Source organism: Cydia strobilella, chromosome 23, assembly GCF_947568885.1.
Source record: "Cydia strobilella chromosome 23, ilCydStro3.1, whole genome shotgun sequence".
Lineage (NCBI taxonomy): Eukaryota > Metazoa > Arthropoda > Insecta > Lepidoptera > Tortricidae > Cydia > Cydia strobilella.
In genome coordinates this window covers 4,817,207-4,830,631 of record NC_086063.1, presented here as the reverse complement: position 1 = coordinate 4,830,631, position 13,425 = coordinate 4,817,207, and the positions used below count along the sequence as shown (strand labels likewise).

The 13,425-nt window shown below is 37.2% G+C and overlaps 1 protein-coding gene across 1 annotated transcript in view; it reads left to right on the top strand.

Moving 5' to 3' along the window:
* LOC134751834 (lachesin-like) overlaps positions 1-13,425 on the top strand; it is a 202,398-nt gene that overhangs the window by 183,897 nt on the left and 5,076 nt on the right. Inside the window, exons 3-7 of the mRNA XM_063687329.1 lie at positions 8,241-8,330; positions 9,082-9,189; positions 10,819-10,900; positions 11,487-11,617; positions 12,295-12,410. Of these exons, the coding sequence (XP_063543399.1) occupies positions 8,241-8,330; positions 9,082-9,189; positions 10,819-10,900; positions 11,487-11,617; positions 12,295-12,410 (527 nt within the window). The remainder of the gene's footprint in view (positions 1-8,240; positions 8,331-9,081; positions 9,190-10,818; positions 10,901-11,486; positions 11,618-12,294; positions 12,411-13,425) is intronic.

The window sequence follows — 13,425 nt, the reverse complement described above, 5'->3', positions numbered from 1 at the left end:
TTCTGAGAAAAACCAAATTAATTAGGTTTCTCTCAGAAACGCATAAATTTTCAGGATTGCCATAAAACAAACCTAACCTCAAATCATTACATTACGACTTTCAATAATTATGTCAAACAAAGGGATCCGCCATTGTCCTTTTGGGAGAATTCATTTGTATAATATTATGTTTTTGTTTTATTTCGCCAGAATAATTTTTTTTATGCTGTTATAATGTTTTTGCCTCTTACAGTTTATACCGTAAATCTTTTTTTTTTTATAATTTTGATCACATCTTTCTGAACGCTGCGTCTTACGTAAGCGAACAACTCGCGAACGCGAAGCGAAGGAGATCGCCCACGTAGGAAACTTCTATAGTATCACACATTCTATAGTACGCTTCGCTTCGCGTTCGCGTGTTGTTCGCCTACGTCTGCGTTACAAGAGTATTGACACAGATACAACGGCGGCAACAACGACGCCGCAACAGTAATGCAGCTGCAGTAGACATCTAAATGTCACCTTTAGTGTTTGTTTCGTCTATTTTTTTGTTTCACTAGGTATTTAAATACCTAGTTATAATCCAACATAAACTGTTAAAACGGATTAAACTTATTTCACAATCACAGCCACATCCACCGCGCCGGATGGACGGGGCTTAAGATAGACACTTGAGCTTTTAAAATAAACTTTTAAGTTCAATAGCTCTGGAGTGCAGGAAATAAGTTATTCGAATACTATTGAGACGGGTTAGGGATTGGTGAACAGCGAATATACATTTTTGTAGCATTTAAGCAGCTAAATATACGACGAAAACGCCGTGCATAATAAAGATGTGTCAAGTTTCGATGTAGTAAGTAAGCAATTTAAAAACATACCAAATAGAAATTGTTATAGGTACTTATCAAGACCATATCGACGACCCCAAAAACTCGATGAACTCTCCACCGATCAACCGATACAAATCACATTATACAATACACTATCCGGTGATAGTGTACCGGTGTACTGTATAGTATAACATAATTAGCGATCAAAAATGGTTTAAGAATTTTTATGAAAACTTGCATACATACAAAGCTTGTATACGTTGAAGGTTTATGTACTGATCTTAAACCCTCAAATCAGAGGCATCTCTGCCGCGTCAGACGTATCTCTGCTATCTTTAGATAGCAGAGATACGCCTAACCAGTGCAAAATGAAACTAGACACTATGCTTTATATAATACTTAAACAAAATTTCAAAAAATGTCTAGATATTTCATGTTTTAAGATAGACGTTTTCGAATTCTTGGACATTGAGTTATGCGTATCTCTTCTAACTCAAGTTAGAATAATTATGCGTAACTCTTCGCAGTTTTTTTACGGCAAACTGGATATCTACTATCTCGAGTTATCATAGTTTCGCGTAACCACACGCAGGTAGTACGGCGATAGGCGGCTCGCGGTGAGGCGGGGCGCGGGGCGCGGAGGGAGCGGCTCGTCGCTCCTTGCCACGTGTATTTGTTTATTTGTGTCATTTTCAAGCAAAAGGTACCACATTGTCGCTTATCATAAGGACATTCTGACAGGTTTTTCGTATAAACATACAAGCAATTTTCGTCCTTATTTTACCTTAATATTTTTACTAGGTATCTTCTAATACCCACAATAAATTTACACCAAACCTGAACCAAAACCTGAGTTCCACTAGGTACAACCGGGGTTCAGCATCAGCTCTATCTTGGGTACTGCTCTCCCAAGTGCTCATCAAGGCGTTTCGGATGACCAAAACAGCGTTTGCCTACGTTGCACCAAACCTGAGTTCCACTAGGTACAGCCAGGGTTCAGCATCAGCTATATCTTGGGTACTGCTCCCCCAAGTGCTCATTAAGACGTGTTGGATGACCAAAACAGCGTGTGCCTATGTTACACCAAACCTGAGTTCCACTAGGTACAGCCAGGGTTCAGCATCAGCTCAGCTCTATGTATACTAAAACCTTCTCCAGAATGTAACAAACACTTTTCTGAAAACCGCATCAAAATCGGTTCAGCCAAACGCGAGATAATCGCGGACAAACATACGGGTCAAACTGAGAACCTTTTTTTTATGGCGGTAATTTTTTTTTTGTAACTGACGGCAGGTCAATTCCGTCAATGCCGTTAATTCCGCCTTTTACACTTACTGGGATTAAATATTAAATAAAGTACATACAAACAAACACACACATACATACATACATACATACACACTGACATACATACATACATGCAATACATGCATACGCTATTAAACATAAGGCTCTTTCCACCAATCGATTGATCTACTTTATAACCAATGATGTAAGGACTGATGGAAATCGGGCTCCTTGTATGTAATGTAAGTTAGCACATTATAAAATGGATTATCTTGTGTAGTCTGGTTACGCGTTTTACTAGGAGCACTAATACAACGAACTCTTACAACTTAAGATAAAGGAACTACGCGTGACCACCTCAATATTCCCCATGCCCTGGTTATACGTTTTACTAGAAGTTGATACAATGTAGTCTTCTAACTTTAGATAAACGAAAACCTCAATAAGCCCGCGAGCCGTGGCCACGCGAAATATTATGAGCGCTCATACAACGAACTCATCTAACTTTAAGTTAACATAGTTACGCGCAACCACCAAATGTATGAAACAGTGGTTACGCCAAACTATGTTTATTCGTTTATTTCAAAAACTATGTACTTTTACAAGAAAAAAGTAAGGAAACATTATTCTTCACGTCTATTGAAACACAAAACACATATTAAAAATGACTTAACTCAATAAACTCACGAAATATATGAGTTTATTAGTTTTCACGCTCACCAAAAACTTTAAAGTCGATTTACTCAAAACTGTGTTTTTTGAGATAGCAGGGATACGTCTGACACGGCAGATCTAGGCTTATGACGATGATTTCATATACAGAGTGGCTAAAAAATAACTGCATTCCCGTTGCCAGGGAGGTTTTGGGATTATACTAAACAACTTTTACTATGGGACCAACCACGAAATCGCGAAAAAAAAATTTACCCTCCCATAGAAAATGGACCAACCAAAATGTATGAAACAGCCAAATTTTTTTCGCGATTTCGGGGTTGGTCTCCGCTCTGCTCTGCTGGGATCAGAAAACACAACCTTGAAAATTGAACTCCTCCTACGAAGTATTTTCATAGAGTAAAAATTTTTGATTGATTCCTTAGTTTCCTTACTCCTTTTACAATCAGGTACATATAGGCCGGTCCGCACAGTTCAAAATGTATGAGAAATCTACATTAATTCTCACATTAGAGATTTTTTGAGATGTGATTACCTATGTTACAAATAATATATTTTGAAAAAAATCTCCACAAAATATGTCAATTTGTTTTTATAAATCCAAATTATTACTAAAATAGAGAAATAACCCAAAACATCAATCCCCACACTAGAGATTTTCTAATATGCTGTTCTCAGGCATATACTCATTAAGTATTTATATTTTCTTCCAGCTTGGCACAGAAACCTGCCCCCAATAACTTTCTTTATTAAAATTTTTTTTTACATAAAAATAACAACTAATGTGTACATAAAAATTACATGTTAATTAAGCTCTTTATATTTACTATATTCTACAAAAAAATCTCTAACGTAAATGAATCCGTTTAATTACTATTAACCATTTTTGTTTCGAATTTTTTTTTGTTGCTTATAGAAAATGGACACTCGACTTTTGTTTCACCTTCATAAATCTCTTACTCATGTTAGTGTAATAACAAAAAAAATCTCACGTATATGTAATATTGTATGGAATACAACCATAATTATTACGACGTCCAAGCTATTTAAATTACCCACGCAGGCACTAACTGACGGGTACTGATTCACTGTAGAGAACGTTTGATCGACTTCCATATCTCCGTCTCACTTCAATGTTCGCGGTAGACGATCGGTCCGCTTGAACTGCCGAGAGTTCGCGATGCGGTCGATCGTTAATTCTCCCATGACTAACTTACCCAGTTTCATCGGTACGCGTAACGATTGTTTACGCATGTTTAATTTTGATTGCGCGCCTACTTAACACACCTCAGCCAAAGCTCCGATAAAACGCGCAATGCATACATTGCGGCATATATCTCACGTATGTCAGCTATTAGGCTATGACATAGCAATGACAGACAGTGGCAGTTAGTGCCAAATTAGAATACAGACTTTTTTACCAACCATAAAGTTTAGTGCAAAGAGAATTTTAAACTCCTTAGTGAAAACCTCACGGTTTGTGCGAAATTGAGCGTTAAGCTATGCTATGCTAATAAAGATGATGGTGTGATTTACGGAAATTAATAATAGATATAATTTATTTTATTGTATAATACATTCCCGTTTCATTTACACCCAATATTATATCTTTTTCCTTAATCAAATGCGTTTATAATTACTGTAACCGTCTGTGTAGTGTACCATAATATACGCGATGGTTTGTCCTCCGGGCCCAAAATCGATGATCCCCTTTGATTATTTATTTTAAATGAACGTCAAAATCCAGACAGGAAATTTGATTTTGACATTTACGGCTACTGCCGTAGCAGTCGACAGCAATGTCGCGCTTCAATATTGCTGCAGTCGACTGCATTGCTGCAGAAAACGTGAAAAAGGTCATTTAATTCAATGGGTAGTAGGGTTATGAGATGAAATGACGCAATAATGAAACTTTAGTTAATTAACAATATTATATTAAATCATTATTACATACTATTTTACTCGCAAAAAGGTTTACTACCAACATACTTCTTGGTGCCCAAATGAAATAAATAGTACATTTCGATGCTAGTGCGGAAAGTATGTCATTACTTCACGAGTACCGAGATAGGTATCTTGGCAAGACTCGGGACGAGTGAAGAATGACATTTCCGCACGTGTATCGAACGACGTTTTTTAACACAGTTGCGAAAAAATAATAAAAACAACAAGTGAGGAATAAAAACAACAAGTAAGGAATAAAAACTTGGAAACTTAAAACGCCGCTTAGTAAGAAAAAACGCCTCTTTTTTGACAGGCGTTTCGGCAGTTATTCCTTTAAAGTGATATTTTCCAGAATGAACAATAAATGGGCTACATTGTCCATTTTTTTATTTAGTGCAAATCGCCACACTGTAATTGTAACAGGGAAAATTGTAACAAAAAATTACATAACATTTAAATTTTTAGTAAACAACTCATTTTTTTTGTATGGAAAGGTCTAATATTTTTTTTCAAAAATGAATTCCTCGTTCCTAAATTATACGAAAATGATATATAAGTTGCCCTAGTTGCTAAGAACAGGAAGAAATATAGCATAGATTGGACTTGGGGAGCCGACCCTTTCACCCCCCTTTTGGGGGGCGTTACGATCTCGTGGCTACCGGGCTGAATCAGTTTTATTTGCCCTAAGGAACAATCAATCGTGCCAAGCGGCATCGCCTGAGACAAAAGTGCATACTCAATGCGCTTACTTACCACTATAATTTAATAATCAAATTAATGGGCCCTGGAGGGAAATTCTCTGAAAACCTTAAGTTAGCTCATTTTACTTAAAGGAGACATTCTTTTATTTTTAAAAAGAAACTAAATTGCATTCAAAGGTTTTTAATTATTTTTTTTCAATTTTGCTTGTCTAAAAATATTCTTGAGTACTAAATATTCGATTTTTATGGAAATTTTGTACGACAGACGAGTGTAAGACCTAATGTTTCTTGAAGAAATGTTATCATTAACATTAACTGTATCGACGTGGTATCGACTAGTAGAATAAAATAGGGAGTGTTTATTGTTTGGAATTTTTAGTCGGTTCGATTCCCAGGCGAGACAAGCGAATTTCAAAAAACCTTTGAATGCAGTTTTGTTTCTTTTTAAAAATAAAATGAGCTAACTTAAGGTTTTAAGGCACTTTCCCTTCAGGGCCCATAAAAAAATTCCACACTGTATATCCAGAGCACGTCTTATTCTCAACTGTTAGACCTTAGACTAATATAACTTGATCCCAAGTTTCCTTACAATTACACGTAATCGAGGGCCAGGTTCATACTGGTTTCATGTCGCGATGCGCTCGCTGACAAATACCAAGCGGTAAGAATTGCTGACATTTGCGTCTTTTCACTCTCACAGCTCCCGCTACTAAAAGCATCGGATGACAGTATCGTTGAAAAGGGACAAACATATCGTTTGACGTTACGTTACTCTTCTCGTGAATTGTCAAAATTTAAAATTCGAAATTAGCTTTATAATTTGTCCGGGCGGCTATTCGAAGTATAACTAAGTGGACGGTCCTTACTAACCAGTAAGATTCAGATCAAGCATAATAGATAGTTGTAAGACTTCAAGGGTCTATTTATATCTGACACAGCATCCAGTATTCTAAACGTTTTGTGAATAGATATAAAAATTTGACAGCTATCGTTTTTCATATAAAGACAGACACTTAATGCATTGAACTATTGAACCTTAACGCAATGCCATAAGCCATAAGGTATACTTTCCTAATATACCTTGAGGCTAATTCGAACTTTGTTATTAAAGATATCATTTTTTTAATTTGCGTGTGCGTTTCGCTCGTACTAGTTAAAATATGTTTTGGAGCGAGCGAGACGGTCGGGCGAATGATAACAAAATGATATATTATTGACATCTTAAATAAAGTTCGAATTGGCCTCTGTGAATGCCTGGAAATACCGCATACTTTTAAATTTTTTTATGCTGGAAATTGATTTAATTATCGAGAGAAAAATGAATACGTTATTCTTCCATAACTTGTGCAGTTACTGGCAAAAAACTAGAAATGTCCATTAATTGTGCAGAACATTATTTGCTGTTTGTTTCCAAAATCTTGCTGCTATTCTACAAATATAGTAGTGACTCGGGAGATTTTTAAACATGATCGATACAACTACTTCATAACCACCATAGTAAACTTTTCTCTCGGTGTGGGAGTTCCTCGGTCATGAAAAACTTACAAAATAATAATTTGTTTCAATAAATCTATAATTTACATTATTGTCGAGAGATATTCTGACCGTGTAGTCGTATAAGCTTCATAACCCATTCTACGAAAAATATCTTATGTGGGAATTATTGTTTAAGTAGTATAAAAGATTTAAAAAAAAGTTTTATTTCTCAAAAACGGGAACTGATATCAAGTTGTTACTTTACAGACGGGTATTCAATATGATATAGAATTCACCCATGTAGAAAAATTTGAGTGTGCATTTAATGTAACTTAAACTTTATATTGACTCCACTAATAATTGAGTTCGTTTGCATACGTCTTAATACCCTTTTCCTTACAACAAGCATTTAGAGCCAGGTTTCGTAACAAAATTTCAAATTTAATGTCCGTTTGGTCTTAGCCAGTAATTAGAGGTAATTGCACTAATGTGTTTTAAACTAATGCGGCCATTATACTAATGAAGTTATCAGCAGTTAGTAAGTGTTGAAACCCATTCAGTGTTCCATTCATAAATGTTCGCTCGATTTCCGCTCATATCAGTCTTGGGCGGTTATTACACCGTCGACACTTCCGGATGCTATATCAGTAAGGGAACCACCTTTGTACCAGGACAAATGGGGTGTACAGGTCCAAACCCAACTAAACTCTCTTCAAATTTTAACTGGATCGACGGTCCACATGTTGGGGGCCTACGACCAATATTATGACAATTAGCTTGACAATTATCTAAACTATGACCACGACCTTGGTTCTGGGAAACTGTAAAATGAGAGCAGAAAGAGAACAAACAGCAGTGGGCGTTTTTCTTCTGATTTCATAATGACTATGCCACATGTCCAGAATGACACTTAGCTTAGATACTCTTAAAAATGATTTAAGTGGGAAAATGGGAAGCCATCACGTATATAAACATATCATGAGTGCGAAAAAAGAAACTGCAGGAAATTACGAAAAGCTGTATTCAAAGATACGGTGAGCGATTGAATCTTGGAAATAATAGACCAAAAGTACATAATTTACGCAATCACATATTATTTATGAATCCATTACTTCTATTAGCGCTTGAAATCATTCCGATTTTGGTCGCACTTTTGATATTTAACAGGCAATTTTGTACATTGTAGATCTGTCAACTATGCAAATAGTTTGAGAAGGAAGCATATATGTTTGCGGATACTTATTGAACATAATGATTCGCTGGCAAACCTCAAAAAATTCTCAATAAAATAATTTAAAAAAACAATCGATTCGTATTCACAAATTAATGTATGTACGTCTGTTTGTTTCAGAAGCGAGACACTCTTTGGAGCGACGAGATGCCGATGTGGACTTCTTCCAAGATGACCCGGGCTCCGACAACGAACAAAACGACGAAGGAGGTAAATATTTCAATTACCGTTTTTCTCGCCTGCGAACTTTTGAAGTTCTACTCTACGTAGGTATTATAGTAAAAGAGAAGAGAATAACAAGTATAACAACACACAGCAACGGCAGTAAGCAACGGTGCTTGGACACCTGGCGCCTCGCCAATTGAATGTGATGATCAATCATATAAAACACCAATCGAAACCCTAAATAATGTATGGAAATTATGATGTGAGGAAATATCGCAGCGATAAACGACTACAGTCACAATCTTGGCTACGGCCCCTGGTAAGACAAAACAAAATAGAAGTGAAAGTTACATTATGGCAAATAAGAAGTCAAGCCATTTACGTACGCTCCCTAAAATTGTAGGAATTTAAATACATCCGGTGTTGCGGGCGTCCATAGGCTACAGTAACTGCTTACCATCAGGCGGGCAGTATGCTTGATTGCCACCGACGTGGTATTTAAAAAAAAACATAATGGTACTTATAGTATCAGTAGGTAAACAATTGAATAAGTTTTAAAATTCATGTGGTAGTAATGTGATATTAGCCAGGATTAATATTTTAGCCAATCTCTGGTGAGTTTATAACAGCTAAAAAAACAATTGAAAATCAGAAATGAAGTACAGTGCTGTCTCAGACATAATTTGGGAAAACGAAAAAATTAATCAGGTTGAAATATGAGCCATATTCTTCTACCACTCTACTTAAATTTCGTAAGTAACCCTTTTTTCTTTTTTAATATTTTTTTTGTTTACAGACGATGAGGACGGACCCGTTCCGAATGCCACCATCCTCACCAAGCCCGAGGTATATAAAGTGCCGATAGGAGTAGGAGTGCGGTTGGAGTGCAGAATCGATATCCCAGGTAAGAATAAAACTATGTACTTACATATATGACAAAACGCCATATCAGACTTCAAACATACACCTAACGCCGGACCAAGCTTAGTCTGCACAAGCTGTGCTATGATAAAGTGTGGATTTGTCATCACAAATGTCCAATTTCTATAAAAATATGACGTTTATCCATCGTTTATCGCATCGGTACCTCCACACTTTGTCATTTCAGTCAGTACAGAGTAGATATCTATTTCACCGAACGAACCGAAGAGTCTCCATTTTAGTTTGACCAAGAATGCTTTCGTATGATCGGCTGTTCTTCACTACAGCCGTTACAGGTCGCATTTCTCAACAATTCTCATGAAACTGTATGAGTGTTCGATAATTATTATGAACTTAGTTTTAAAAACGAACTTATCTATAAAATAAAACTAAATTAAAACTAAAAACTAAAACTAAATAAAACTAAAATACATCTAGAAAATGTGGCCCCTTTGGCATGGTGCCGAGGATGCTGGCAGCATTTCCCCGCTGTATTGCGATGCTAATACGTTGCGCGAGAAAGCTGCCAGCTCTTCGGTCGCCAGTGAAGTCGACTAATATTTTTGATAGTTCTTTAAACAACTGTAGAGCATTAGGACCCCACGGGCCAAGGGTCTCAACCCCAAAGGGCATAAAAGAAGATTTAGTTTTTAGATTTTTATCAAAATGACTGAGCCGGTTTGCGACAACTCTCAGAACCACTGGGTATTGGTTATACATGTCATTTAGTTTGAATTATGGCACTTATAATGCAGTCGTCCCACTGTCTAGCAGCCATGACAGTTAGCCGGACGCGCGTGCACATCATTTTTGGCGCCGGACACGTTCCATCGCTAACACTTGACAATTTATAATCTTTATTTCATAAGACATAAGGCTCACCTCTGGTTAATTAAGAATGTTTCTATCAGTACTATCGTTCGCACTGTTACCTGATAATATATAACCCTTGTTTCAACGGAATAAGGTTCACCTCTGATCAATTAAGAATGTTGCTATCGCGTGCGCACAGTTTTGGCGCCACCGGATCTGACATGTTCATGTTGCGTCACTTTATTACCTGTGAATAATTGATTAGCAACTCCGGATCATAGATAGAACTTAATGTCATTGAAATAAGGTTTAAAAATTGTCAATTAACAGTGTGGACGATGAAACATAGTTTTACGACTTTTTTATGCTGATTTTCACTTCCTCAACCTGGGTGACACAATAGACGCCACTAAATTTCCGATTCCGCTGATAAAAATAATCAGGGGAAGTCCACACACAACATTTTTTAAACGAAAATAAAAAATATAATTATATATTTCAGATATATAGTGGGACAAACTTATTGCCCCACTATACATATTATTAAACCTACTTACATATATGCAATAACGAATAGTCTATAGCTGAAAGAGATCCCTTATAGGGATTTTGATTTCCGGAAACTGAATATCGAAGAAAAAGTTATGCTCATCAAATTTCACGAGAATCTGTTGAAAAATGCGACCTGTAAGTACCTAGAGAATAAAACCAGGCATTTTTGCTTAAGCTGAAACGGTCTCCGCTTTCGCTCAGTCAATAATCTCTTTATTTCAACATAACGTATTGCTTATTGTTTCAGACACGATGGTTACCTGGTTAAGAGGGGATATAGGCCTGGTAGTGCTTGGGACACTAATGGCTGATCCGACAAAGTATCAGAAGTAAGTACTTACCTATACGTATTCATAGTTAACGCCTACTGTTTTTGTTTCCGCAACAATGCGTAATGTTGCATACTTTATTGATAAAAAATAGGATCGACCGTCTGTAAATGGGTCAACTCGGGACTTTTCTTGTACTTGGATATTCGTTTTTTTTTTTCAACTAAAATGTTTTGCTTACTATCACACGTCGACCTCCACCGACGAACAACTGGCAGACGCCTAGATGTAAAAAGTAAATCAAAATCATAAATGTAAAATTTTACGATGTTTCCCAATGATACCTGATTTTAATTATATATTTAGGTATCTGACATACTTATTGCATATCATTACATAGTATAAAACAAAGTCGCTTCCCGCTGTCTAGATGGATGTCTGTCCCTATGTATGCTTAGATCTTTAAAACTACGCAACGGATTTTAATGCGGTTTTTTTAATAGATAGAGTAACTCAAGAGGAAGGTTTATATGTTTAATACATAAGCATTGCACCCGTGCGAAGCCGTCATAATATAAATTACGTACCAGTATATGGCCTAGCAGGCTAGATTCATTCACAATGAAAAAGGTAAAATGTTTTTCAGGAGCGGTACTGACCTCATCATCAACAACGTAACGCAGGCAGATGCTGGTGGTTACCAGTGCAAGGTTGAGCAAACGCCGCCCGTTCAGATTGAACATCAGATCGAGACTGTCCAGTCTGCTCAAATTACGAGTAAGTTCATACAAAATAACGCAATTTTTTTTTTAATTCGCGTTTAAAAAGGCTATCGTTCTCGTTCAAATAAAGCCATAACTCTACTCGTACTGTCTCCCAACACTACAATTAGAAAAGGGCGAAATAATACCTAGTCGTTTTAGCAGCAGTGGTTGCACTGTAAGGGTTTTTTTGGCAAAGTTTGTCTAAAAACTACTATACAATCGTCATGCAGAACAACGGTGACGACAAAATTAGTCTACGCTACGCCAGTGGTTTCACAATGTCCGATCCGATATCGGATGTCGGAAGGAAGTAAAATGTAAGATATATGTGTTTCTCTGTATTTATTAATGCATTTAACCAATCATTACTGCTAAAAACGATAAATACGCAGAAAAGGCGGACTTAATGCCAACACTCTCCTGCAGCTGTTTTTGTCATAGGCTCCTTCCGACATCCGATATCCGTCAGCTGTCGGACCGATAATATTTGTTTATGTGCGTATGTGTAGGCATAATGTTTGTTGTAGTGTGCGTGACCGCTAGACGGCGCCCGGGCGCGCCTCCGCGGCCTGACTACGCGGATGTAGGATCCTACATCCGATATCGGATCGGACAATGTGAAAACGCTCTTACTTGTATCTATGTTTATATTTGAACTAAATAAACAGAATATTGTTTTTACATTTTCAGGCATCTCGGCGTCCGACGAGGGCAAACCTGCCCCAGGCGCGGATCTTACCCTATCTTGCACTGCCACCGGCATCCCCGCTCCAAAGATCATTTGGTCCAAGTTGGTCAACGGGCAGGTAAGTTTCATCTTATCTTATCTTTCAATTTTGTTTTTGTTAACTTGTTAATAGCTACCCTATGGTTCTATGGAGATCCCTTTAGCCAGAAGACCGCCGATTGTTTATTACCTCTACATTAGGTGTGCAATAAATAGTCAAAGAGGAACACCGGGGCAAGAGGAACACTTATAGGGAAACTAGGGAATCCCCATACTGTCTCTCTTGCCCCTAGCATAATGAAATAATATGTTTTTCTGACCCCACCTGACCTTAGACTTAATACCTCTTCTGCTACACATAATAACTAAGCGTCTATTATTATTATTATATCATATCAGAGAAATGGCATCTACTAGAACTATAGAAATATCCTATCCTCTATCTGGGTCCTTTATCAGAGTACCTTATAAAGAGGTTGAGGATATCAATGTCGGCGGCAGATCGTAAAATCGGGCATATCGAGATATTCCTAGGCATATCATGAAACGCCGCCATTTCATGATCTGACTAGCGACTACCAGCCATATCGTCCAAACCTCAACGTTTGACGATTTGCCTGGCGACGTTTAGGCATATCAAAGATGGTGGCAGGTGTCCCCGAGCCTATGGGCCCACTGATTACCAGTCCGCCGGAAGATATCGGCCTGTCAGTTGTTCGGAACTGTCAAATTTTTGTTCTAACTGACAGGCTGATAACGTCCGGCGGACTGATAATCAGTGAGCCCCTTTACTCATAAAATAAATATCTTCTCGGGGCAGAGGTGTAGGGTTAGAGCCGGCGTTGCTTTAGTTGACGTTCATAAGCGCATTGTAATATGCCTAATTGAATAATAAACTATCTTTATCATATCGTTATTATTAATAATAAATAATCTGTCAAATCTAACAAGTTATATCGTTAACTCCCTATTCGACATTTTGTTGTACTGTAAAGAATCACTTTTTGATGAGTGTTGCAAAATTTTATGAGTAAGGGTAAGTTGCGGGCGATTGCTAGTTAATAATTAATACAATAATCAAGTATTATTTATTA